We start from the raw sequence: 26955 nt of genomic DNA, 5'->3' as shown, positions 1-26955 counted from the left end.
CCTCCACATGGACCCCCCCCCCTCATTAATAATCATGAGTGGGTAACCTCACTCCACATGTAGCACCCCCCCTCATTAATAATCATGAGCAGGAAACGACACGCCACATGGGGGGGCCGAGGCACCTTCTCCCCCCTCCTCAGCGTCAACTTACAACCCTCACTACAAAGGCAGAACCCTCACGTCACGCGATCTCCGTGACGCTGTTGAGACATCGAAGTAAAAAGGACGTCATGATGAACAAGGGATTATAACCTTCAAATTAAATAGGTCTGTGTCACCGCGGCCCTACAAATTGCACACGAATGGATGCAATGACAATCACGTCGCGGTCTGCTTTTCGCTTGCAAGTTGCAGATTTACTGAAATACACCAGATACTTGGAAGAGCAAAAGGCGAGTAAAAATGAGCCTCAAATAGAAGAGCCTGGATTCGATTCCTGAGCATTTCTCTGTGGATTATGTAACGTTATCCCTCTATTCTGCATGGGTTTCCTCCGGGTTCCTCCCATGACTAAAAGAAATATATCATGTAAAAAGTATTGACCACAAATCCTCATGCTGAAAATACTCAACTGGGATTACACATAGCAACATCGCCCATTACTGCAAAATCTGGGCAGGACCTTTTGATACACAGTGAGGATTTCCTGGGTAAACAAGCGTAACAATAAAAATGTTGTGTGCACGTCAGATCATGGGAAAACATGGGAGGGCATGTGGGTAGAGCATGTGGGCGCACGGGAGCTTGTCGGAAGACGAGCGATTGTTTGTAGGCGTGTGCATGAACAGCCCAGCGCCTTGCACGCGTCTGTGTGTGTGCGTGCGCGTGTGCACAGACAGACGCACGTGCACACGTGGGACCACACGGCGTGACCCACGAACCTTACCATGGGAATGCCGGAGTGCGCGCAGATGTGTTCGAGCGAGCGTGAGCACAGAGACGGCGCAAGCTCGTGCGGGTGTGCGCGCGCCTGTGTGCGTATACGCGTGCGTGCATTTTCAAACCTGCTCTGTCGGCGGTGCGCCCTCGTCCCGGATTAAGAGCAGGAGGCTTTGGCCATCTGCCACCATCTCCTTCTTGAAGCGTCCCCCTGCGCACGCAGAAGCGAGCAGTGGCCTTAAAACGGAGCGCCGGCATTGAGCACTCGCTTGCTGCGCAGGTGCTCCGAGCGCCAGTCGACCGCCTCAAAGGAAGATGAAGCCCGGAGAAAGGCACACAAACAGTCGATCTTCTTGCAATAATATAACTTAAATAAACTTCCGTCTCGAGAAATGAAGATGAAAGAAAAATGTGTCTCCTCAAGGAGGCAAACTCTGGACCAGTTTCGATTTTATAGGCATCATTATCAGAGTTAAATACTGCTGGATTGCTAAGTTATTGGCAAGTGCATGCCTTCAAAATGGGGCTCTGCCAGCAGATACATCAATATCACTCGTAGTTTTGTTTTTCATTATTATTTTTTACCTACGTGACTTTACCGAAAAAAACCTAAGAGTATGAATCCTTGCAGTTACGAAAGCTTCAAATCTAAAATCAATATCATACGTAACCTGTCCACGGTTCTAAGTGGGATACGTATTTTTCTAAGCAATAGAATTATAAATGCGTCCTATCAATTTCCTAAATTGATTTTAATGAAACAGCACTTCTTCAAGCAAAAGAAAAAAAACTGCAAACCCAATGCACCTGACAAGTGAAATGACCATTCCATGCGTGAAGAGAAGCGATTTTCTAGTTCACCGTAGCAACCCACACGACGCACACACACCACCCGCACCACGCGCCAACAGCTGCACCATTTACAGGCGGGTGGAAACTCGCAATCGCTAATAGCCGCTCGGCACAGCCAGCGATGGCCGTACATCATTGATAGCGGCATTAAGAGGGCCTTGTCACCTCGCATAAGCATCGAGCCCTGCAGGGGTCGCACGGAAGAGTGCAGTGGGAAGGCGGGGGGGTAGGACGGGCAGGCAGGCTGGCGTTCGCTAACCCACACCTCCCCTACAAACCCACTCCGAATGCGCCTTGCTGAAGGACCCGATCCCCCCTACGCCACAATCTCCACCCCCCGCTCCCCCACTGCCCCCTGAAGACGGCGGGGGGCCGCTTTAAGTGCCACGCCGCCGCCCAGGCGACCCACTAACCCATTAACCAGGCGCACGCGCACGCGCACGCGCACGCGCACGCGCACGCGCACGCGCACGCGCTCCATCCTCTCTCCGCCGGGGGCCTTGATGCCGCCGTGCCAAATTCGGGGAGACGGGAGCCTCGAGTGAGCCACGGCTGATTTGTACGCTGCTCCGTTTGCATCAGGCAGCGCCCGGTGGTTTCGTTTTCTAGCATTTTTTTGTGTCTTTGTTGCAGTCCAAAAAAAAATGTGACTATCTTTTAAAAAGGAAAAAAAATGCTTTTACCGAGGTGAAAAACTAGTTCCGCGTGTATTTTTTGTCACAGCGAGAAGGAAGCACGCGAGGGCGGAAATGTACTAACTCGTTGCACGTATGCTGTGTGCACGCCGTCTCGCCTTCGTGCATCGCTGGAAATCGTCGACGTTTATCGCGGGGTGAGAAAAACGGCGCGCTCGGGGAGGGGGGGATGGGACGGAGCCTCGTGTACGCTGTTGGCGGAAACCTTCTCTGAGAATCAGCGTTTTGTGCGTGCTTTCTGAGACGGGACAGAGGGTGGGAAAAGAGGAGCATGTAGCCACATGCTTGGATGTAAAACTGAAATTTGTTTTCCTTTAATCAACTCCAAAGTAATTAGCACTCCACGATTCCGTTCAGGAAACGAGTTTTAAATAAGCAAGCATCATTGCGATAAAAACTGCACAAATCCTTTCAAGAAGGTTGTGCCGGTTTGTATGTACGTTGAACTTCTTTCGCACCGTACGCAGCCAACCGTCCCTAATCGGAGGTGCACGAATTAACATGAGCGCCGCTTGGCAGGGCGAGAACAAGCCCCGTCGTGTCGCGCCGCCCGCTCGCGGAGGAGGAGGGGGGGGGGGCTGCGTGAGGCTGCCGAGCTCCGCTGGGGGACTCGCGGGAGTGAGATTCGCGAGGAGCTACAACCACAGCTCAGAGTCGGACAACCTTCGGAAGGCTCAGTACCTGTCCACTGAACGAACCCCCGGTCGCTGTCCAAACACCGCCGAGTAAACAATTAACCTCAACACTAAAACTAGAACCCAAACACTTGTCCTAAACCTTATGTCATCTTAAGTCTCAACCCAAGCATTACCCCATAAACCCTAATCCAAGCATCATGTTGAATCCTAAACAAAACACCTTCTACCACCTTCAGCCTCAACGCACGCACTACCTTTAAACCCCTATAGCCTCCATCACCCTAAACCATAAACAAACCCTACACCCTAATCCCCACCCACACCACCCTCCCCTCCAACCCAAAGCCACCCAACTACGAAGGCCACAAAGCTCCTGTGACCCACGGGCACAACACCGGCGCCGTAGCCGACACTGCCACGGGCAGCAGCGCCCGCCCAGCGCTCACCTTCCGGAGACTCCTCCCGCACGTACGCGCCCGTCAGAAAGCGATGCACCAGCGCTGACTTGCCACTGCCGAGGTTTCCCACAATCCCCTGCAGGAGGGCGGCAGTCAGGCGCAGGGAACGGGGTGTGGGGTTTGGGTTAACAATAACGAACAAAGAAAATAAATAGACAACCGGTCGGCCGTCTCGTGCATCTTGAGCCGTGAAATACGGGGCAGCAATCATCATGTGAATGTGGGCCAGCCAGGGACACCAATGTCAGGACCACATTTTGACACGGATTCCATTTTCCAGCGATGTGTGATTGCTCCACTAGAGGGTGGAACAGGGCTCCTGCATCAACAGCCTGCAGGCAGATTTAACGAGCTACCCTGTGTGCATAATGAATAAATATACTCCCATTACTTGACGTATATAACGTTATATATGTAGCATATGTACTACATCTACCATCACGTTGGGTGCGGGTTGACGTACGGAATAACGGTATGTGAAAACGGAAACGGTAAACCGCAAACTGTCCGAGTCGCCGCAGTCGCGCTGACAAGTTAATCAGCGGGCGACGATGCGGATGGATGGCTAGAGCCTGCTAGTTTATAATCGTGCCGCCGTTCACCACGGTGTCACCACGGAGGGCGCAGGCCCAGGATCGCGGCAAATCCGAACAGAAAGGGGCGCCATGGTGGTGAGATGTCAACTACTTCACCTGGTTTGCAGGAGGTCGTGGGTTCCCCATCCTGACACCTGTATATTTGGAGTTTAAATCTCTCTATCCCTGTTTGTCGCGTGGACTTTTCTCCGGATCCTCCGGTTTTTCCCCTCCACATTTAGAATCAACGTGCGTTCAGAGTATTTAGCCACTAGAAATGTCCACATGATATCTCGTTGAGTTATCATTTGTGGCCAGGTCGCTTCTGAAAAAGAGCTACATAGCTCAGTGGGCCTTACCTGGTAAAATAAAAAAAAATTAGTTTAGTTTTAGTTTGAAAGCATCTGACTACACGAGGGCCGTTCGGGGGGGGGGGGGGGGGGCCTCGTGAGCACGTCCGCCACGAGGCGACGGGACAGATGGCAGCAGTGGTGGTGGGAGGGGTGGCGGCTCACCACATGCAACTCCGGCACGCCACGGCACAGGGTCCACTCCTGGCTGTTTACGAACGAGTCTGGAAGACAAAACAATGGGAGGCAAAACAGGGTGAGTGGCGGGAATCGCGGGTTAGTTCACCTGCTCCAAAACAAGGTAAGCCCACCTGCTTCTAAGCCCCCCTCCCCCCAACGCTCCAGGCCACGACTTGTAAACTGTCACGATTCAGGGGTCACGTTTCGATTCAACATTCATTGCTTTTCGTTGTTGTCTTGTTTTCACTGTCGAGTTTGCATTGCTTCGTCGCTTTTTGTAGGGCCCCACGCATGTGTGCGCTTGCCGGGGCCTGCACTAAATGAATACCTGGTGCAGTGTGTAAACATCAGCACTGGGGAGACAAAGACAGCCGGGCGTAAATGCTGGCCAACACCACCTAACCGCCTAGGTGTAACATTTGCATGCAATTTACATATTATTCAAAATGTACAGTAAATAAATGCTGCTGACACGCACGGCATAGGAATCAATGTTAGCCAGCGAATCGTTACATGGTCATGCTAAACCCACGCAAGAGTGTCACGAGAAAGCCGTCAAATACAAACGCTCCAAAGATCCCCCAGTATAGCCTGAACAGACTGTTGGGGCAAGTGCTGTTGTTAGCGAGCACCTATGAAGGCCGGCACGGCACACGAGGGGGTGGGTGGCCAGCATCACGTGATGCACACATGTGCAGTGCTCCCAGAAGGCCTGTGGGTCAGCCAGATGGACACTGAAGAGTGCATTTAACCAAATAATTAATTCGCATTGTCCTTCCCCAGATGTTCACACATTATTCACATTTTCAGTTGGAAGGAGGCTTACACACGAACCGGCAGCAATGATGGTGCAATACAAAATCCACACGCAAACGCACAACACAAAAATGTAAAAATACATTTCTCAATTTTATCTTGATTTAGCCATCTGTGTCGTGTCATGCGACAAAGTATCCATTCAGATCTCTCGCACAGCTGTGCAACCCTTCGTGTTGGACAATGGCCCATGGAAGCAGACATCACAGAGCTACCTCTGCGATCCCTTTGTGTGACCTTAGTTCCACAACGCAGCACTATCCCACTCGCTCTGCCACTGAGAGTAATGTTCGTCGCCTGACAAACAAATTTGAGGATCTCTCATTATTTTTTAAGTAAGACATCATGCACTAAGGGGGTTAGAGGAGCGGATGGCTACGTTGCAGGACTTGCCCCAAAAACTGCAGGTGCGGCTGACAGAGGCAAGGAGGCCGCACGTGATCCTGGGGGAAGGTGTTGTTTGTACAGCACCCACGTGCGCATTTTCACACCAATCAGCCACTTTTGCGGCAACGGCGCGACCACCGGAGGGCTTCAGCACCTTCACCAGGCCCTCTCCGCTCACCGGCTCACATGGCGCTCATCCATTGTTTATCCCTCCCACACTGCTCCTGGCTTTCCAAACAGCCAGGCTGCCCTCGTCTTAACGACAGCAAATAGGCAAACAAGCCCGGGCCATTATTCCCCAAAGGTGGCAAATGGTTGTTGCTCTAGACACATAAATACATTACTGCCCTCCCCCCACCATCCCAGATGTTCATCACAAGGGGGCGGGGGGGGGGCATAGCCGTGCTCACTCCCCCCCTCCCCTTCTTGGGTCTGTCACATGGAAGCCGACGTTACGACCCCAGCGACCTCGCCAATAACCTTGGAAGAGCAGCCTGCTCACCGCAAACTCGCAACGCCGGCGCCGCGACATGTGGACACCACGCACCGATCAACCCGCCCCCGAGCGCAATGTTCACTTAACGTGCGGGAAAGCAGAGGCCCTTTCACAAGTCATTCATTTTAGATGACCAGGTTTAAAGAAAGTAGCATAGACAAAGATCCCCATGAAGTCTGGGTCAAGTGATGGGACCTCACGAGGGGTGCCTTGGCCAGCGCCACACCTGGCTGGCTTGGTTATGCTTCCACACTGGGCCAAGTGATCATTTGAGGGCCGAGTCAACTTTCGGGAGCCCAAGACATGTGAGCCGTAGTTGACGTTAGCTGTGGCTGGGAATCAAACCCAGGTTCCCGGGTTCGTAGTGCAATGTGATGAGTTCTACGCTACACCTCTTATACCACCCCCACGCGTGCCGTGCCTTTCTCAATAAGTGTTCGTGAGTCACACTTTCCCCAAACAATCTGTATGGCTATACAGGGGACCTCTGCCTTTGTTATATGCTGCACACGCAAACTATACAGAGTAATAATTAAAATATTATGTTCACTATAAAAGAATGCAATGCAAACATGACATGTAAATACAATGAATAAATACATATTTCATGTATTAGCGATATTTAACAAAATATGAAAATAAAAAAACACAGATGCAAAAATGATCTGGTATTATTTCCAATGTAATAGATTAGTTCCAAGCTACATTTTGTACTGCTAGACGGGGTAATGCTGACTCATAATAACAGCATTACTGCAAATTGTTACATGCATTGAAAAACACTTTAAACAGAGGGGTAATGGAGGGTTAAAGCCACGTAATATTTTCTTTCAGCACTCACGTACACAAAAGCCAACAATCACTACACAAAGCCAAAGATCGCTCCGGTTCAGCCTTACCAACTGGAGGGACAAGAGCTCTTAGCAAGCGGTTATTAAGGCTGACACGGGCACACACGGGTGGTATGGTCAGAATTTACGTCTGGCTGTATTTGTCTCCCTCGTAGAAATGTTTACACACTGCACCAGGTGCTCATTTGAGGGTGGCTCGACATTCATACTAGAAGACAAAGATCCCCCGTATAGCCTTAACTGACTGTTTGGGCCAAGTGTTGTTCGCGAGCACCTATCAAGGCTGGCACGGCCGACACACGAGGAGGTGGGTGGCCAGGACCACGTCCGGCCACCTCTGCCTTTTGAGGCTGAGTCAACCTAGGAAAGGCCCAGGACCTGTTCAGATAATCGTCACTGGTGTGCATGCACAATGCATTGCTATTACCCTAAAAAGTACTTTATACGGTCTCGGTTCATGCGAGTGGACGAGCGGATCGCTCACTCGGTTGCGCACACGACGGGCTCGCTATGCCACCCTGCGCTTGCCCTCCTCGTTACAGCTGCCACGGCTCTGGATCCCATAGCTGTAGCGCAGTCCCCTCGTCGGCAGGGAGGGGGGAGGGAGGGGTGTACGAATCCAGCAAGCGCCCTCTTGGCATTTTAGAGATCTCCTACGAACCCCTTGAGCCTTCTGCAGATCCGCCCCACTCTCATGAGGTCTCATGACCCCATACACGTCCTCGGGAATCCGCAGGAACCACCCTGTTAAGAACACCCGGTGAGAGTTTCCCAGGTGGCTCTGCTGTTTCTGGGTTCACCTGTGATCAAACAGGGGTCTCGAGTGTAGCGAGTTTATGGTCTGGGCCCGGGCAACGAATGACGGCAGAAAAAGATCCACGTCGCATCAAGTTACAATTTAGTTTTTTGACTTAACTCAGAAAAATATTTCAGCTCTGAGAATTTAAAAAGCGCTCAAACTTGTTTAGCGTATTCTAGATCTGAAGCTTTCGTGACTGCAAGGATTCATACTCTTTGTTTTTTTCGGAAAAGTCACATAGGTAAAAAATAAAATAAAATAAATGAAAACTAAATCAAATCACGACGTTTCGGGCGCAACACAAGCGTCCTTCTTCAGGTGGGGACAACGTAGCGAAAGCACAACCGCTTAAATGTGTCTTGTTTAGTGTACTTGCACGGGCGACAACACTGATGAAAAATAAAATATTTCATTGGTTTCGATTGGCATCTGATGAGAGACTTCTACATAAGAGCATGCGGCAAAGTGCAGCGCCCCCTCGCGTGCGGATAGGAGGTCACTCAGAAGCGGTTCCATGGCACCTCCTGTGTGCTCTTCACTAGCACGCGGTGATGCGCTTGCAGCATCCAGAGATGTTTCGACCGGACATTTCTGTGTCGTGACACGATCGCCGACAGCAAAAACGGAACAACATTACAGAGAGAGAAAAAAAATACAAACACGAAAATATTCTACGAAACAACTCCTGGTTTCAGACACTACGGCGTCTGTTGGGTCTCAGTGTCGCATGCCCCAGGGGAATGTGACCTGGCAGCCCCCCCAAGACCTCCAGCTCGCCTCCTCAGATGCTGTGCGTGGAAGCGCTTCTAAGCGTGATGGCTTTCCACACGGATTATTATAATTAGCTCACATCAAGCAAATCGGAATACTGTATCTGACCGCGAAAAAAAAAACTGGGCCATTCCGCCAAATACGAAAGCCTCGGAGCACAGCGTGATCTGATGGGCGAAAATCAAAGGCGCGCCCGTTATATTTTATTGTTGTTATTCATACCGTGGTTGCCTTGTTTTCTCATACGTGTGTTATTTTCACACACAGATTACAGAAAATACAGCGAGCTCATAAAGGCATGGGGGTTATCCAGGGGCACGTTTATGTGGATACATACAGTGGGATGCCACCACATGTATTCAATCAGCAGGTCGTGTCTTGTGGTGGTAAAGAGTGGGTACTCTCACTACATCAAAGAACATCTTGGCTCTAGCATGGAAGAGTAGGCAAAATAATCCTCTAGAGGGGGTTTCAAGAGCTCCCAAAAGTGCAGGGCCTTTCATCAGTGGGGGCTTGAGAAAGATTTTTGTTTTTTCCAGGTAAGGCCCAATGAGCTATATAGTTATTCTTTGGGTCTTTCGGTAATGCCACGTAGATAGAAAAATAATAATAATAAAAATATCATGACGTTTCGATCGCAACACAAGCAATCGTCATCAGGTGAAAGAATATACAGTAACACCATGGATTGTGAGTAACTTGGTCTGCGAGTGTTTTGCAAGACGAGCATTTTTTTAAAATAAATATTAATTTGCTAAACGAGCGAGGTCTTGCAATACGAGTAGTACGTGTGTACGCTTTGTCTGCCGAGCGTCACGTGATCACAACTGATATAAGAGTGCTTTGATATACGAGTGCTTTGGATTACAAACACGTTTCCCGGAACGAATTATGCTCGCAATCCAAGGTTTTACTGTAGTGGGAGAGCTGCTGAGGCAGGATGTTATAAAGGTTTGAGATGGGTGTAGCCCAATGGTCATAAGCGAAGTGGGCGGGGCTAGAGATGAAATTTGCATGTAAATGTAAGATCGGAGAGCTGGGATACCTCCACGACGACGAAGCTGTGGAGGTGGCCATTGTATTGTGAGAAATTAGCATGTCAATGTAAGAAAAACGAACAACACGGAAACCACCGCCACATCGAGGAAAACGAGCAACGGTGGCTGTGTTAGTGAGACATTTAGCCTGTTAATGTAAAGACATTTAACCTGGTAATGGAACTCAGAGAGTCGAAAAGTGTGTCTGTGTTTATATATCTGGATGGCTTCATGAACGAATCTTTACTGATAATCAGTGGGTTTGCAGAGTACCTTTGTCTTGGAAAAATCTATTTCGTGTGTGCCCACCGCGTTAAAACAATGATCACCCACGGCCGAGGTATTAGTCCTTCCGAATTTCAGATCTGCCTTATATTCACGAACACGGTCCGAGACATGTCGCTTATTTCCCCAATGTAACTACTGCCGCAGACACAGCTTAGTTTGTAGACACTAGGGTATTGCATGTCAGGGATCACATCCTTCACAGATGGGATCAGATCACGAATTTTATGTACTGTGTTGAATCGAACCTGGATCTTGTGTTTGTTCATGATTTTGGAAATCTTTTTGGTAACCCCTACTATGTATGGCAAGGTGATGGTTTTGATTGGGTCCTCAGATGGTTCTTTCCCAATGGTTGGGGTGATGGCTTTATGGATTGTGTAGTCTGAATATCCATTCATCTTGAGGGCTTGGTGAACGTGCTCCAGTTCACTGGCTAGGTGATGATGGTCAGAAGTACATCGAGCTCTATGGTGTAGAGTTTTGATGAGGGAATTCTTCTGGGATGGATGGTGGTGGGAGTCAGGTTTTAGGTAGGCATCCGTATGGGTGGCTTTCCTGTAGACAGTGTCCCATTGAGCCATCTGGTCTCTTTTCGATTAAACATCCAAGAATGGTAGCTTGCCATCCTTTTCCACCTCAATGGTGAATTTGATAGCTGGGTACATGGAATTGATGTGGTTGAAGAATTGGCCCAGAGCTGGTAGGCCATGTGGCCAGATGACGAACGTGTCATCTACGTATCTCTTCCACAAGGAAGGTGGATAAAAACATTGGCTACAACTGGAGATATGGGAGAACCCATTGGGGTACCTTCAACTTGTTTGTAGAATGCTCCATTCCAGGTGAAATAAGTATTGGTAAGGCAATGTCTAACCAGGGCCGGTACATCAACATTCAGTCCTTGTTGGACCAAATCTTCTATGATTGCAATGGTGTCAGGCACAGTAACTTTGGTAAACAAAGAGACTACATCGAAACTAACGAGCAAATCACCTGGAGATAGTGGGATGTCCTTAATTAACGATACCAAGTGAGCTGAGTTAAGTACAGCTGAGGTGGTCTTACCAGTGAATGGTTGTAAGGTCTCAGACAGAAATCGGGCCAGTTTGTAGGTGGAAGAGTCAATGGTGGAGACGATAGGACGGAGTGATGTACCTTCTTTATGGATTTTTTTGGTACGCTATACAAGCTCTTTTTCAGGAGCGACTTGGCCACAAATGATAGCCCAATCATGTGGAAATTTTTATCAGCCAAATATTCTAATCACATGTTTCTAGATATGGAGGGAAAACCCGGAGGACCCGGAGAAAAATCCACGCTACCACATGGAGAGAGAACATGCAAACTCCAAATATGCAATAGGCGTCAGGGTCGAGATCGTACCCACGACCTCCTGTCTACCAGGCGAGGTAGTTAACATCTCACCAACCCAGCGGTGCAGCCCTGCAATCAATTGCAGCCCTGCAATCAATTGCAATCAATTGCAGGGCTGAACAATTTTCCATTCCTCATACAGTGCAACACGAAAGCCTAATTACACTTTTCCACTGTAATCACAAACGCTCAAGTTACCGACAATTCTCACGCGCTCGTCTCGATATTCAAATTGAGACTCGAGACAATGTTGCCTCTGCCCAGTAACGAAGCAGAACAGGCTGTCGTTGCTCCCAATGTCACGTCGCTCATTAATTATTGACCGTGTGCTTTTTTTTTCATCGTCGTGTCGTCATTTGCAATTGGCTGGGGCTTAATTTGCATAAATTAAGAGTCGCGAATGCCACTCGCGTGTCGTGCGCGGGCTTGCCGTCGAGGTGACGCAGGCGCCTCGACTCGCCGTCACAAAAAGAACCTCTCCCACTAGCATCGTGCCTAGTTGATTTTTTTCCCACCACCCCCCCCCCCTTCCGTATCAAATCACGCAACTGAGCACGTTTTTTGCCGGGCTCAGGGTCGTCCTTTGCCGTCCCAATTACGCCGTGCTACCCCTGCTACCGCCGCCGCCACAGCCACAGCTGCTTACGACAGCAGGGCGAGCGAACCTTTTGGGAGGGGTGTGGGGGGGACGAAAAATTCCTCCCTCGAGCTCTTAAAAATAACGCACGAGAGAGGCTTGCGACGGACGCCCCGAGCGACGCGGGGCTTAAGAGAGACGGTTTAACCCCAAAGGCCAAAAACGCGAGCGCGCAAATCCTCGGCCGGGAGGAGGCTCCGCGCGCTTTGATCTCGAGCCTCTCCCGTGGGTTTGGTGCCGAATAAAAGTGGCGCTCGCGGTAACGCGGCCCCGCTCGCAGCTCCTCGCAAGCGCACGGCACAGGGGAGGAGGGGGGGGCCCTCGGCACGGGACGACGTGGAGTAGGGGGGGGGGGCAGCGGTTAGAGAGAGGAGAAAAGAGATGTACGTTGAAGTTTGTTCGCACCGTACGTTGTCAACCATGCTCATCGGAGATGGAAATGGACAGGCAGACACGTAGGCAAACGGGCAAGCAGGCAGGGGAAACAGACAGGTAGGCCGATAGACAGGCAGTCGGGCAAGCAGACGGACAGAGGGACAGACATATCAACAGGAGACTAGATGCAAAAACAAGCAGACAAATGGACAGAATAACTGAAAGCTGAACATCCATTTGAGTTTTTTATTGACGGACACACAGATGAACCCATTGATGAATGGACAGGATTGCATACATATAGATGGACAGAAAGACGTTTGGACTGACAGACAGATAAGCCAGCTTAGTGAGGGACAGAGGGATGAAGAAATGGACGTGACTCACACGGAACAGATAGACAGGGGGATTCAATTGCAGACAACCTGAGAGACAAAATACTGCCGGATAAAGGCTGGGGGACAGTTATAGTCATCAGTTGTGGCAACTGAAATATGTATCGCAATCATAAGTAGACATCGGGCAACAGAAATAGAGAAACGTAACACAAACAACAATCAACAAGACAGGGACACAAAGAACAGCAAGCACACCACGACCTGAGATAACCCCTACAGATAGACACACACACACACGGGCAGAAACTCTGGCGGATAACAATGATACGAATAATGATCATGCGGGGATTGTAAATGTGAGCATTCGCACACGAGAGGGTGTGGCTCAATGAGGGAGTGGTTGATAAACCGTCCCCAAAGTCAGTTCCCGACGGGGACCCATTCTTCATCCAAGCTCTCCCACGCCATGTGCACGGCACACGACAAGAAACTCCCATCCTTTCGCGACCCGCAACGATATTTTTGGAGGGGAAAAAAAAAAGAAATAATTATCATCGCCTAAATATACGTTTTGTCACAGCGGCTGTGCCCACGCGAGTTCCTGCATCGTTTCTGCCGAGCCTTTTTTGGGGACGTTTGCTCGCGAGAGATGGGACAGGCCTCAGGGGATCGAGTTTCAGCGTCGAACACGCTTTCTCCGCGAACCCTGAGCCAAGGCCTTACAGTGGAAGGCCAGTGGTGGCGAACCAGAAAATGGTTCCATAGTGGTTACAGGATAAGATTACAGACGGCATTCCCGCGAAGTTCGCTCCCCACTGCCGTCACGGATACAAGGAGTCATACCGCACTGTCGCCAACGTCCCCTTCCAGCCTATGGAGGGCGCTGGGGTCCATGGCTTGTTGGCCAATCACTCCCCAATTCTGTACGATTGTAATATTCCATCTATGCAACTATTGGTGACGGACGCAGACCTGTGCCTACTGCTCGTGCGATAACTATAGGTAAAGGTTGTATAGTCAACATAATTGGGAGTTAAGTCACCTGGTGTGTTTAAAATTATTTATTAGGCTGCTATACATTTCCACATGATAGGCCACTTCGTTGAGCTATCATTTGTGACCAGGTCGCTTATGAAAAAGCTATAGTTATAGCTTCACCTGGTAGAATAAAAAGAGTTTAGTTGAACACAACAGCAATCAACAACAACTTTTCCTTCATGCCATCGACAAATTTCCACAGCCACAGCCACGGTGGAGCGAATCGGTGACGGGGATTGAGCTAAACATTCATGAGCTCTGCCATGCTGATCAAAGCAGGATGCCACTCGGGCAAAAATCTGGCATGGTGGAGCGAGCAGGTGGGCTCACACGTGGCAGCTTTGCCGAGTTATAACGCCGCAATAGCTTTTAGAAGATGCAAACATTCCTGCTGTCAAGGTTAAAACTCTTGTGTAGCAGTTGCTGGTGATGGCACTTTCACAGAAGGGAGGTTCTTTCCCTTCAACAGCCAGAGCAGATTTACTACAGCCAGCAGAGCTGTACGACTCCCCAAAATGAGCTGTGAGAGCTGGCGCTGAACTACAACAGCCAGAGCTGATCGAAACAACCAGCGGTGATCTACAGCAGTGTGCGATGAACTGCTACAACAGCCTGCACCGAGTCACAGCAGCCTGCTTGTCAGCTTCCAAGAGCCAACACTGAGCTAGCACAGCCATCGCTGCTGCTCAGCATTAACGATGCATCGATTCTTATGCTCGCGATACAAGCATCCAATTGTATGCCTGAGAATTGATTATCTGCGGTTCATCCAAAATATTTACATTTTAAAACAAAACTCTACCCAAAGAGACAAAATATGATAAACAATACAAATGAGAAGGTAAAAGGTAGGGAAGACATTTTTGATTCTTCGATCAAATCATGGCCACCGCATTCCAACGATTCGCCGATTAACTTGAGGGCAGGAGAATTTTAATCATTGCATGTCTATGACTACAACAGCCTGCACTGAATCACAACAGCCTGGAGTGAGCTTTGACAGCCAACACCGAGCTACCACAGCCATTGCTCCAATAGCCAGCACTCGGCGACGAAGAATCCATCATAGCTTCTGAAAGCCTGGACTGAAAACCAATATCATCATTATCATCATCATCATCCTCCTTAGCAGCCTCCTTTACATAAGAAGAACTCCACTGGCGTGGAAGAGGGTGTCCTCTCTCTCTCTCTCTCTCCAAGCTCGTGCTGGTTTCAAGGTGTGACAGGCGAGTGCCTCTTGCCAGCCGCGTGTGCTAGGTTGTGTAACGCCCGTGCTGTTTTGATAATTTTGAGATGGCTGCTTTACAACAAGTAAACACCCTGGTAAGGATGGACCCCCCAAAGATGCCACATCCCTAAAGTGTCTGCCACGAAGACACGACACGCCTGAATCCCTTCACAAACACACACTCCCTAAAAAAAAGCCATCTCCGTGAACATAAACCCAGCCGCCTAAATAAATAAAAACACACACACATACAGACACGCACACACGTGTACGCACAATAAAAACCGAACCTCATAAAATAAACCTGGGCTGGTAAACCTGGGCTCGTAATTACAGAATGCGGCATTTTTATTTTGCGCAAACAAGCTGGCACGCAAATTCAATGGCAGCTTCAGTGTCGTTTTTTAAAAATAAAATGTAAACACGTGCTGTTGAGCGGCCACTGCCAGTTCACTCAAGTGGCTCTGAAGTTTTCTGCCGCATGAAGAGAGTTTTGTTTAAAACATACGCATGATAAAATCCGATAGTTTATGCTAGGCGTGTGTTTTTAATTGGTTGTAAAACTTTTTTCCGTCTAAAAATAAGTATTTCCATCGATGTTACAGCCATGAGAGGCATGTTGTATGAAAATGTGATTTTTAGAATTGTCCAATAGAATTTTATGAAAATGTGTTGAATGACCTTATCTTTATTATCTCCATGGACACAATATGGCATATCAGTGGTAAGGTGGCGAATAATACATATATGAATTGGTCTTGGGCCCCTCTACCGTAATAAACCCACAATCACTTATGTGGTGAAGTATGGTCAAACAACCCCCACGACCAACACAGCATGGCGGAGGCCTTCATCCAGCAATGGTTTCACAAAGGGCAGTTAATTCCGATTACGTAATTCATTTCGAGCAGTACCACTGATCAGTCTTGAATGAATGAATAAACACCTTAATTTACACCAAACGAGCACCAATCTCTTTTAAAAAGGAGACCTACACAAAACACATAACAAGAGTGCAAGCCAACAGCACGAGCACAAAACTACAGAGCACGCGTTTGCGCACCGCACAAACCGAACCGGCTAAGCCCAAACTCCACCCAAAATCCGAGCAACCCCACGACGCAGGCGAGATGGGCTGTTACCGTCGCTGGCGCGAGCGCCGCCTTGCAGGGCCCCGGGCAGCAGCTCCCAGCTGCCGGCAAGGACCCCTCGCGATGGGGATGCGGAGACCACGTCCCTCTTCCTGATGAACGCGCCGCTCAGCAGCCTCTTCACCCGGCCCTCCTCCGCCGCCGGTTTATCTCTGCGCGGACTCCGGACCACGCGCCCACCGCCCTCACCGTTCGTCTCGCCATCCTTCGGCTCGGTCGACAGGTTTCTGCCACCGCCACCCGGAGAGCCGCTCTCTTTTTCATCGTCCGTCGACGGGCCGCCGCCTCGGCCGCGCATGCTCGAGAGCTTCCTCCCGAGCGACAGCTCTCGGAATTTTTGGCCAAGGCTCAGGCTTCTCTTCCGCAGGGCCGGGCGGGCTTGTCTGCTCGCTGCCGTCTCCGGCACGTCCGTCAGCTCCGGCTGGAATCTCCTACGAGCGAGGGCCTCGGCGGCAGTCGCCATTGCGCAGCTGTGCGATCGAGCCCTGTGATGTGCCACCACCATCTCCGCCTCACTGTTCTGGACTTGGTCGCCTGCGCTGGCATCGATGGCATTGCCCCCACCGCCGCTGTGCACCTGTGGATTTGTCTGCCGCTCGGCCTCCACGCACAGGCGTCCTGAGGGAGTGGATGCACTGGAGCTCCCTTCAGAGCCCTCCTCCCACGTGGCTTTGTTACGCGGCTTTACTCGGGGGTTACAAGCATCTGGCTGGAACGTTACCGATTGATTTGCATCACCTTCATGGGTGGCCGGTTTAACAGCCTCCATATGTGGCTTCTGTTCCACTTTGGGAAATGAATGTGCTGGAGAGGACGAAGTAGAATCCACAGGTAAATCATTTTTTTTCTGAAAATGTTTCTCTTTTTCGTGAGGCTCATGCCAGGCGGGTGGGCACTGACCAGCAGCGTCAGACGTGGACTGGAAGCCCTGCTCCGCCAGCCCCGGTTCCAACCCATCCCGACCAGGAGGGAGGCAGCGGTTGGCCCGCTCTTCCCGCAGCAGCCGCGCGCTCCTGCGGGCCCTCTCGCCGAGCAGGAACACGAGCTCCGGGTTTCGGCGCCACACTGTCTGATGCAGGGCCCTCGGGCTGGGCGGTGGCACGTCCACGCGGCCCGTGATGCAGCTGATGGTGTGAGCGCGCTTCCTCTGCTCTGGCGCCATCGCCGGGCGCCACGGCTGAGCATCGGCGCCGTCCCTGCCGCTCTTCCCGGGGGCAGCACCAGCAGCACTCCCTTCCGGTGATCCAGCGGCGCCGTCCACACCGGCAGGGACATTTCCCTTCGAGGGCCGACTGTGCACCTCCTGCTCGGCGAGCATCACCCCACGGCTGAAATGATCCGGCGGCGCGCGCTGGAGGGCCGCGTTGGACGGGAGGACCTTGGTGTCGAACCGCCCATCGCCGTGCGCTTTCCCGCTGGCTCCTTGGTGTCCCATGACCAGGCCACTCCGAGTCAGGCTCTCGTAGCTGCCGGCACGCGACCCTTCTCGGCCGGCGCAATCTCCGTTAAGAGCGCTCGCAACGTCGCGACCTTTGGCCGCTGGGGCGAACTCGCCGGCGGGAGCCGAGCCGTCCTCCCTGAGCGCCAGCGGCTCCTTTCTGACCAAAGTCACGGAGATGCGGCACACGGTCCTCCTCTGAAACTCGCCCTTGCGACCCGGCACTGGGGAGTCGTGCGGGTCCATCATCGCGTCCTCGTGACGGTAAACAAAATCAATTGTTTACGCTGCCTTCATCGCCCAGCGTCTCGAGGCCCTCTTTCCTCATGCAGCAGTCTCCCTCCCCTCTCCACTGTGGCGATGGCAGCAGCAGCAGCAGTAGCATTGGCATCAGCTACAGCAGCTGCAGCTGCAGGCTCGCCCAGGACGCCACGTTACATCGCTTCGCGGTCACGCACCTGACAGCTTGCACAACGCGCTCGAGCGGCGCGCGTGGGGATTAACGCTACCACGCTGACGCTGGTGGCGACGTGCGGCACTTCACCTCGGGGCAGGCTCAATCGTCACGGCAGCGGGAGGACGGCAGAAGCACTCACGACATCTCCGACGCACGGGTCCCCGCTCGCGCGAGCCGCTCAATCGAAAGACAGTCTGCGCAGCGCCCGCCGCGTCGTTGACCGTGCGTGCGGTGTCTCCACGCGCCGCCGACGAACGACAGGAGCTGCTGACATCTCGGTGCAGCGCACGAAGGAACTGTAAACACAGCTGCTGCCACTGCTAACGAAGCGTCAGCGTTGGCTCACGGGCTCACTCCTCCCAGCCACCCCCACCTCCTACCCACCCCCCCCCAAGTCACACATCCACCCCATCACCCCGTCATTCCCGCCCCACTCCGGCACACGCACAGCCCGTGCCTTACAACACAATGTCTAAAGCCACACGCAAATGTGGGTGGGAACACAATCCTTATAAGGACGCTTTGAGGGCAGGCTGCAAAAACTGGCGTGGATTTTTGCTGCAACAAGGCATCTTTACGGAATGGAAACACAAATTGCTTGGCCTGGATTTTTTGCTGCACATTAAAGAAATCAATACGTCATGTATCAAAGGATAAATATTTTTTGTATTTTCAATTATACACGACATGTGTGAGTGTGGATAATGTCAATGGTATTTGTATAGGAAAATATTATTTATTTGCGTGTGACCCCACTAAATACAATTTTCCTCCTCCACCATAAAAAACCCTTTGTTCAACCACCATGATTAATGCAGCCTCTTGAGACAGGTTTGGCCTAGACGCTATGCAAATCCACACTGTAACTGTATCATATTTACACATTTGGCAGGAAAACAAGTCAGTGTAATGACACGATGCACGATGTTGTGTGGAGCCGAGTAAGATGTGAAACGGAATTTTTCACGCGGATTAGGGAAATGTAGGTGGATAAAAAACCAGCAGTCGCCGTCCGGTTTGTGGTGAGCTTCTTGGCCCTGTTACCTGGTATCTCTTACCTCGACGTCTCTTCCCACTATCATGATCATCAATTTCTCATTTACCATCACATTGGGATCTCCTCTTGTATTTCATTTTCACATTTTCCTCTCTCTCATGCAAAACACTGTCCAGTTTTTTTCAAGGTACTGAATTAATTTTCTTTTGTGTTCGTTTTTCTGCATGAGAATTATTATACCGTCAGATCCATTCACTCACAATTACTCATGAAAGGTGCCAACATCTAACACTGACATATGTTGGCAACATTTTGGGGTTTTTTTGACGAAAATACAATTCTGCCCACACAAATGATATTTGCAAGCATTGAACCAAAAATAAAAGATTGACTAAATTACAGGTTTCCTGAAGTCACTGTCCGACTCTCTGGATCTGAGACCGGGTTTTTTTTCTCCATACTCAATATTTAGCAACCCACAATGCACTCTGACCCAGGTTAAGTAGGGGTCGGAGCCCTGAGTTAGCACCGCTGACCTCCTAGGGTTCAAACCCAGGTTTTTGCCGACTGTGATAACAGCGGGTTCTCAAGTATAGTGGGGGTTGATTGCTTGTCACTTAATTTTGTTAAATCCCAGCTCTTAGAATAACAAAATGTATCCTTTTGACTGCCACACGACACCGTGAAGGTGGGCCACCACGGGTAGTGGTGGTGATTTTTTTTTTCTATCTACGTGACTTTACCGAAAGACCCAAAGAGTATGAATTCCTGCCGTCACGAAAGCTTTAAGTCAAGGAAGAGAATGCTTCAGGAACTAAGGAATGAGATGCTTCACAACACCAGCAAAGGCTCATTAATAGCTTTGGCTGCATGCTTCAGACTTTGAGATGATACTTGACATCAAACATCAGACACAAGAAAATTAACTCCCACGTTGGCACTTAAATATCGTCAATTTGCGGAGACAGTGCCCACTGGGCTGCTTGGCAGGCAGGGCACAAGAAAGAGAAGTCGGGCGAGAGAGAGCGAGAGGAGGCACTCAAGGATGTTGGCACAGTACAAAGCGCCGAGATGGCATATGCAGGAGGACTAGTGGAGGGTGGCTCGTTTTGGAAGCCTCCGCCGACTGTAAAGACACGGGAGACATTGTAACGGGTGGCACGGCACGCTAATGATGCAGTTAGATCAGCTGTAACCATGTGCATCAGCGCACGCCTCCGACGTGTCCACGAACCTGAAACGTGTCACAATCCAGATTCACACATCGTGGGCCTTTTTTGTCTGCCCTTTGAAATATATTTTTAGGCCGATTTCCCTTTAAAGGTGCTCGATCGCAGCTCTTTCATCGTTTGTGCGCTGTTAACACCCCGCCAACGTTGTAGGCGCGTAATTAGCGAACGCAAAAAGCGCGCGCCGCTCGTTTGACACGAGCGCTCTCCCATCCGCGCCGCGTCCTCAATTAAAGTATGCAAATTACTCGGCAGTAATTAACGGAGCGGCTGAACTCGATCTCACGCCAGTAGGACCCCTGGAGCAATTAAACAACTCTCCTCAGTAGGTGCACTTTCTCCACAGCTTCAAACCGCCGGCGAACAAACGCACATCAAGAACCCCCCTCGACTACCCTCACCGCCACCCACCAGCTCTCTCAAGATTGGCCGCGGGGGATGAAATTTACAATAATGAAGGGGCATTGAAGGAAAGGCTGATTACTGATTCTCGACCGGACAGATGCCTGTCGGGGCTTTGTCAGGGCTTGTAAACTTAATTACAGGCAAAGACAACTGTTGATTGCTAAAATGTCTCTTCTTGCCATTGTGTTTGTATGTTTGTTGCCTTCGGGCAAGTGAAAATTGCGTGCGTTACAAATTACCATTATTATTTTTCGAGTAGTGACAATAATTTCATCCTTTATTTATCATAAGGTGAGTATCCATTAAGGCAGCAAGCCTTTTCCAAGTTAGAACTGGATAGAGCAAGTAATGAACTTAGCGACAATACATTACAGCACCTCTAAAAAGTATCGAGTAAAATAAAATACGGAAAATATACAACAGCAAAAGCAACGACGCACAACAATATACACATCGGACTCGGACAGGAAAGATTAATTAAGTTTCAACTTCCAATTTTTTTTCAGAATAAAATGCACAGTGCGATTTACATGTTCAAGAACCAGGATTTTCATCGAAATGTTAACTGAAAGAAAAACTGCGTGTTAGGAAAGATGAAACCTCCAGGTGTAAATATACAACAAACGTCGCTCAAACACACCCTTCCATTGACACCGTCCAAAATAAAGAAACTCATGGCATCAGATTAAGCCAGGTGATTACGAGGCCTAACCCAAAAAGGTAAATGATCAATCGATCTACTGGCTTTTGCCGAGAGCTGACTTGGCCGGCAACGTGTGCGAGTACACGAGGGGGACACGGCTGGCTGTATGGGGAATCTGACCAGGTGACCCACCACTGAACAGCGGTCACGCCTTACCTATGAAGCGTCCATGGAACGTCACGGAACGCCCCCTCCCCAAATAAAGGACCTCATAGCTTTGAATAGCAAAGATCGTGCCCGGGTTTAAACGGCCGCGGAGTCATTGTGTTGCTTCCTCCGTTGGTTTGTGTTTGCTTGAACGCTCTGACAATGAATAGGCTCACAGCAACAATTATAAAATGGTCAGAAAATAGAGCTCCCACGAATAATTTTCACTGTAAGCACCTGCACAAGGCCCTCATTATGAATTGCATTTAATTATATATGAGTTCCTGCATTATTAAATGTTTTTATTTTATATTTCATGCGCTTTCAAATTATTACAAAGCAGAATATTCCACGGGGGAGTCTGAGATTGCCGAGCGATCCCATTAAATTGTATTTGATCCACGTTTGATATATGTGTTACACACATCAATGTTATATACATCAATGCAGAGTTGTTCACGAGCTCTGTAAGTTGATGGGGAACAAACACTAATTATATTATTTGGTGTTACCGCATTGGCATTGGTGCACAAGCAAAAATAATTTTTAAAAATATATATTATTACATTCGTCAATAACACTGCCTTAAAAAGAAAGAGTATAGAACAGACGTTTCTGGCAATGAGCCTTCTTGACGGCATCTAGAGAGGCCAGAGAGGTGCAGCTACCTCTGTCCGAAATGTTGCTCATTGAATAACTTTGCTTTTTAAAGTGGCGTAATGGACGAATGTATACAGTAAAACCTTGGATTGCGAGCATAATTCGTTCCGGAAACTCGTTGGTAATCCAAAGCACTCGTATATCAAAGCACTCGTATATCAATTGTGATCACGTGACGCTCGGCAGACAAAGCGTATACACGTACTACTCGTATTGCAAGACCTCGCTCGTTTATCAAATTAATATTTATTTAAAAAAATTGCTCGTCTTGCAAAACACTCGCAGACCAAGTTACTCGCAATCCAAGGTACATATGCAAGAGTCACACCCTCATATATCCGTGGAATACTTATTGGGTCTTTAGGCCCTCTTTCAGGAGCATCTTGCATTGGGATGTTTGACCAATTCTGTATTTGGCTTCACGTGGGAGGAAATTGGAGTGCCCAAAGAAAAGGCCGACACATGTCAGGGAATACCACTCAAAGCTCTGCACGGACATCATCATCACGGTAATTAAGCGTTATGTAAAATTACATTGCCAGATTTTGTCTCTGTCATTTACCAGAACGTGTGTACTGTATCTTAATTTGTGCATTCACAGAAGGCCTTACTGAGCTCCAAAACTTCTAAAGAGGGTCTTGTTTTTTGGCAAAATCCCATTATGAATTCTGCAAATGGGAGAAAAAAACCCCCACAAACATTTCACAAACGTAAAAATAAACCCCTACTTGCTGTACATCCTATTACAGGCGTCTCGTTGCCTGTGGAGGTGGAAGTCTGATCCACCACCTTGACGAGTTCTGAATCAGCTCCCCTGCCCCCCCCCTGATCACAATGAGTCGTCACAGTTTAGTTTCGTACATTTTGAAGCCAGCTGGCCACGACAGGGCACAACTTTGCCCACTTTTCACCAGAGAGCCAAGCATTAAGTGTATCTAGCCTTACAATCACATATTTCAGATTCACAGTAAAGGAAAGAAACAACATACTTAGTATTAAACATACTTCGAATAACATTGTTAAACATTAAAATCTAATTAATGCTCCTTATGCTGTCCAGGACACTGCTCCAGTGCCCAACGGGGCTATTTAAAACACACGTGAGCACCAGATGAACATCGTGGGGGAAATGTTTGAAATCACAATTCAATTCAAAAGTCAAATTTTTTTTTAACAATTTTAGTTCATATAGCGCCTCTAGTGGCCACAGGGGGTCACGTCAACGCATGACATACAAAATACAGCGACTGAAGAGAATCGACTAATCGGAGGCATCGTTGCACGCCGAGCTAACCATCAACACTGTTTCCAAGTCGCCCAAAGGACGTCTTTAAACGGCTCTGAACATCGCCCGCGGCGCACAGAGCAAACACAAACTCGGGGGGGGTGGAGAGGGGGGCAAAGCATTACGCGGGCCCCACAGCAATAATCTGCAAGGGGATCGTCCATAAATGACGTCACGCGATTTTGGACGATGTTTGACCCCCCCCCCCCTCGTCACACGGCGTCACAAAAAGTCAGACCCCCCCCCCTCAAATATAACGTCACAAAGCTCTGCCCCCCCCCCGCAAATAAAACATGTTTCAAATCGCTTTCAACTATTGTCATTGTAGTGCGTATTTAATGTGGCGTTGCACTCTGATGTTGTAGGATAAAAAAATTATTAAAAAGTCTATTTAATTAAGTAGAACGTGTTGTCTATATTTATTTAAAGTTGCGCATTTTTATGTGACGTCACATTTCTCAACACCCCCCCCCCCCTCGTCACACATCGTCACAAATGTCTGACCCCCCCCCCCAGGTGCGTGACGTCATTTATGGACGGCCCCCAATGTTAAAACATGTTCTCCAATGGCACGTTTCAACTCTCTCGCACTGACACTGCGAACGCCTGGTATGATGATGATGAAATCGGGACTCAACATCGTCTGTACGCTTCTTAACAACAACGCGGAAGTGGCACGTGACGAGCACATTTTCCAACCTTACAGATTATAAAATTCTTAACACTTTTTTTTACCACCACAAGCCGCGTTCACGAAGATAATCGTACCGTTTTAGGAAAAGAAAATAATTATGCAGATCAATTCACTCATATATATGATGGTCACCTGCTATTTTCAGGCAGCCTCCCATCCCAATTCTAACCAGGCTCAGACTTGCTTAGCTTCCAAGATTTTGATGAGATCGAACCCATTCAAGGGCACTGATAAGAGGGGAGCAGATCAGAGAGAAATAGGGGAAGGGAGTGGGGGTAATGCCACCTAAGAGCCCACATTTGTTTATTGTTAGGGTGAAATACCATGCAATGCAGGATATATCTGCTGCTGATCTAGAACGAGGGCTTGCGACACTTTAAATGGCCTGGCACGAACACATTTTAACCGCACCGATAATGTACTAACGGGAAAAACAAGTCTGTCGACTTGCTTGACACACACACACACACACCCCCCTTCCACAGCAAGACGAGGAATGCTCCGTATATCCGCCTTTGGCCACAAATCACTAGTTCTGAACCTCTCCTTGCAGTATTTACGGCCGCGTTTGAATGCCCTTTCTGTGACAGCGGGTACAGGACATGGAGCGCTTGTCGTCACAGTGGCGGCGTCCCGAGTTATTCTTTTTAACGAAAGTGTTCGCTCGCAACCCAAGCTTGGCAACGAGAAGCGTGGTTTCTCACTTCTCGCATCGTTAAGCCACAGCCACCGCCATGCATGCGACCCCCGACGGCGTGTGAAGGTGAAGTTGGGGGTGCAGCGAAAGATGCCATGGATGGAAAAGGTCATTGAAGAAATGAGGGACTGAGAATTCCTGTTCCCCCGATAAATGAACATACCTGTCAACCTATTATCAGTGCCTACCTTATTACAGACCTTATTGGTCACCCGAAGTACACTTATAACTCTCAACGTTCATCCTACAAAGTCCCATCACAAGGGATAAACACAAAGAAATAGATGCAAAAATGTGCCCGTATTGAAACGGACTGAACTGCCGTATGGACCTGAAAACTCAATTTCCCTGTACAAGAATACGGGGTAAACCGTATGGATTGACACGGTATGCATGAACACGTGCATAAATCTATACCATATATCTCAATGGGTGCTTCCCTGCTTACACAAAAGCCATGTAATGAACCACTGTAATAGATGAACTAAACTGGGTCGGATGGGTTAATAATGTCATTCGGTAGCGTGTCGCAAAGCATAGTTTATGAACAAGTCTCAAAATATAAACATAAACATACCCATCCCGCATGCGATCCTATTGCCACAACACAGCCGAGGAATTACCTGCATCAGCTGGTATTCAATTCAATACCTGCATCAGCTGGTATTGCTTTGGTATCGCTTTTGCATGTTCGAGTTATCTAACCTTTGCCACCTGTTACCTAATCAACGGCAAAATCAGTTCGAATCGTGGGTAATATTATCCAAACGATTACACAAAACAAAAACAACTCTGAACAAACACAAATAGAACGTGCGCCTCTTCTTAGTCGACGCTCATGATGATGAAGAAGAAAAGAACGACGGCTGATGGAAGACCACACCGAGACGCACGTGGGTGGGAACCCACGGCTCCTCGCACGGCCCGCTAACTTGAACCCCGCCTGTAAAACCGTCTGCACGAGCCCCCACACCGGACGGGAAGGGGGGTCTAGGCCTCCCCGTTTTAATAGTCGCGCCGCAGTTAACGACGTCGCGGCGTCATTGAACCAGCCCCCCCCCCCGCCCCCCTTTGCATCCGCGAAAACTTCCGTGGGCCAAAACGTTGCCCGCATTCTTAATGCGCCGAAGCCGTTTTAAAAGTTCGCTCACACGCGGGCAGCACCGGACGCCACCGCCAGCCTCGCCGGAATGTAAATGAGACGCGAAAAGCCGGCAGGACAGTGAATACATTAACGCGGGTGTGTTCAATTAACGCCTGATCATTGATTTGAAGCTTTCGTGACTGCAGGAATCCATAGGCCAAACATAGAGCATTCATAATTATCAGGTGGTACTCTATGGTTCTTTCGGTAAAGTCACGTAGATAGAAAAATAAAATAAAATAAAACAAAAAGAAAAAATAATATATGCCGATGTTTCGATCGCAACACAAGCGGTCGTCCTCAAGCAGAAAAAAATCATCCAGGTTCAGTAGTTCCACTGCTGGATTATTTTTTCCACCTGAGGACGACCGCTTGTGTTGCGATCGAAACGTCGTGATACAAGATGTTTAATTATTTAATCAAAATTTTCTACCTACGTGACTTTACCAAAAGAACCATAGAGTACCACCTGATAATTATTAATGCTCTACGTTTGGCCTCCGGAGGAGATAAAGGGCACCTTTTATTTATTTTAAAAATCTGCAATGGGAGACACCCAGATTTGGACTTTTGTTAAGCTTTGAGGCCCACCTAAAATGTTGCGGGCTCTATATCCCTAAACTGGGTGGAGCGGTGGCACCATGGTTAGCGCACTACACGATTAACCCATCGAGTTGAGTTTGGTTCCCAGACATGGCAAACATCAGCGGCTTTACATAGCTTGATGAAGCTAGTTGTAATTACTGGCGAAGCGTCGTACTCATACTCTTCGGTTATTTCGGTAAAGTCACGTAGATAGAAAAAAAAAAAAGAAAAGGTGAATAAAAACACCACGACGTTTCGATCGCAACACAAGTGGTCGTCATCAGGAAAAGGGTTTATC

At 49.1% G+C, this 26955-nt stretch overlaps 1 protein-coding gene across 3 annotated transcripts in view; it reads right to left on the bottom strand.

Moving 5' to 3' along the window:
* The window catches only part of LOC133346082 (arf-GAP with GTPase, ANK repeat and PH domain-containing protein 1-like), a 169821-nt gene that overhangs the window by 101282 nt on the left and 41584 nt on the right, over positions 1-26955 (bottom strand). The window contains exons 1-4 of one of the 3 annotated variants that reach the window (XM_061557421.1): positions 16208-18444; positions 4616-4674; positions 3514-3601; positions 1008-1093 (exon numbers count right to left, since the gene is read on the bottom strand). In XM_061557421.1, the coding sequence (XP_061413405.1) occupies positions 1008-1093; positions 3514-3601; positions 4616-4674; positions 16208-17903 (1929 nt within the window). In that variant the 5' untranslated portion in view covers positions 17904-18444. Of the gene's footprint in view, positions 1-1007; positions 1094-3513; positions 3602-4615; positions 4675-16207; positions 18445-26955 lie in introns of those variants that run through there. The other 2 variants (XM_061557422.1, XM_061557423.1) reach the window with 2 other exon arrangements.

This window comes from Lethenteron reissneri, chromosome 23, assembly GCF_015708825.2.
Source record: "Lethenteron reissneri isolate LAM-NWPU_2019-01 chromosome 23, ASM1570882v1, whole genome shotgun sequence".
NCBI classification, from domain to species: Eukaryota; Metazoa; Chordata; class Hyperoartia; order Petromyzontiformes; family Petromyzontidae; genus Lethenteron; species Lethenteron reissneri.
The sequence above is the reverse complement of the archived record's forward strand: the minus strand, read 5'-3'. Positions and strand labels throughout refer to the sequence as shown.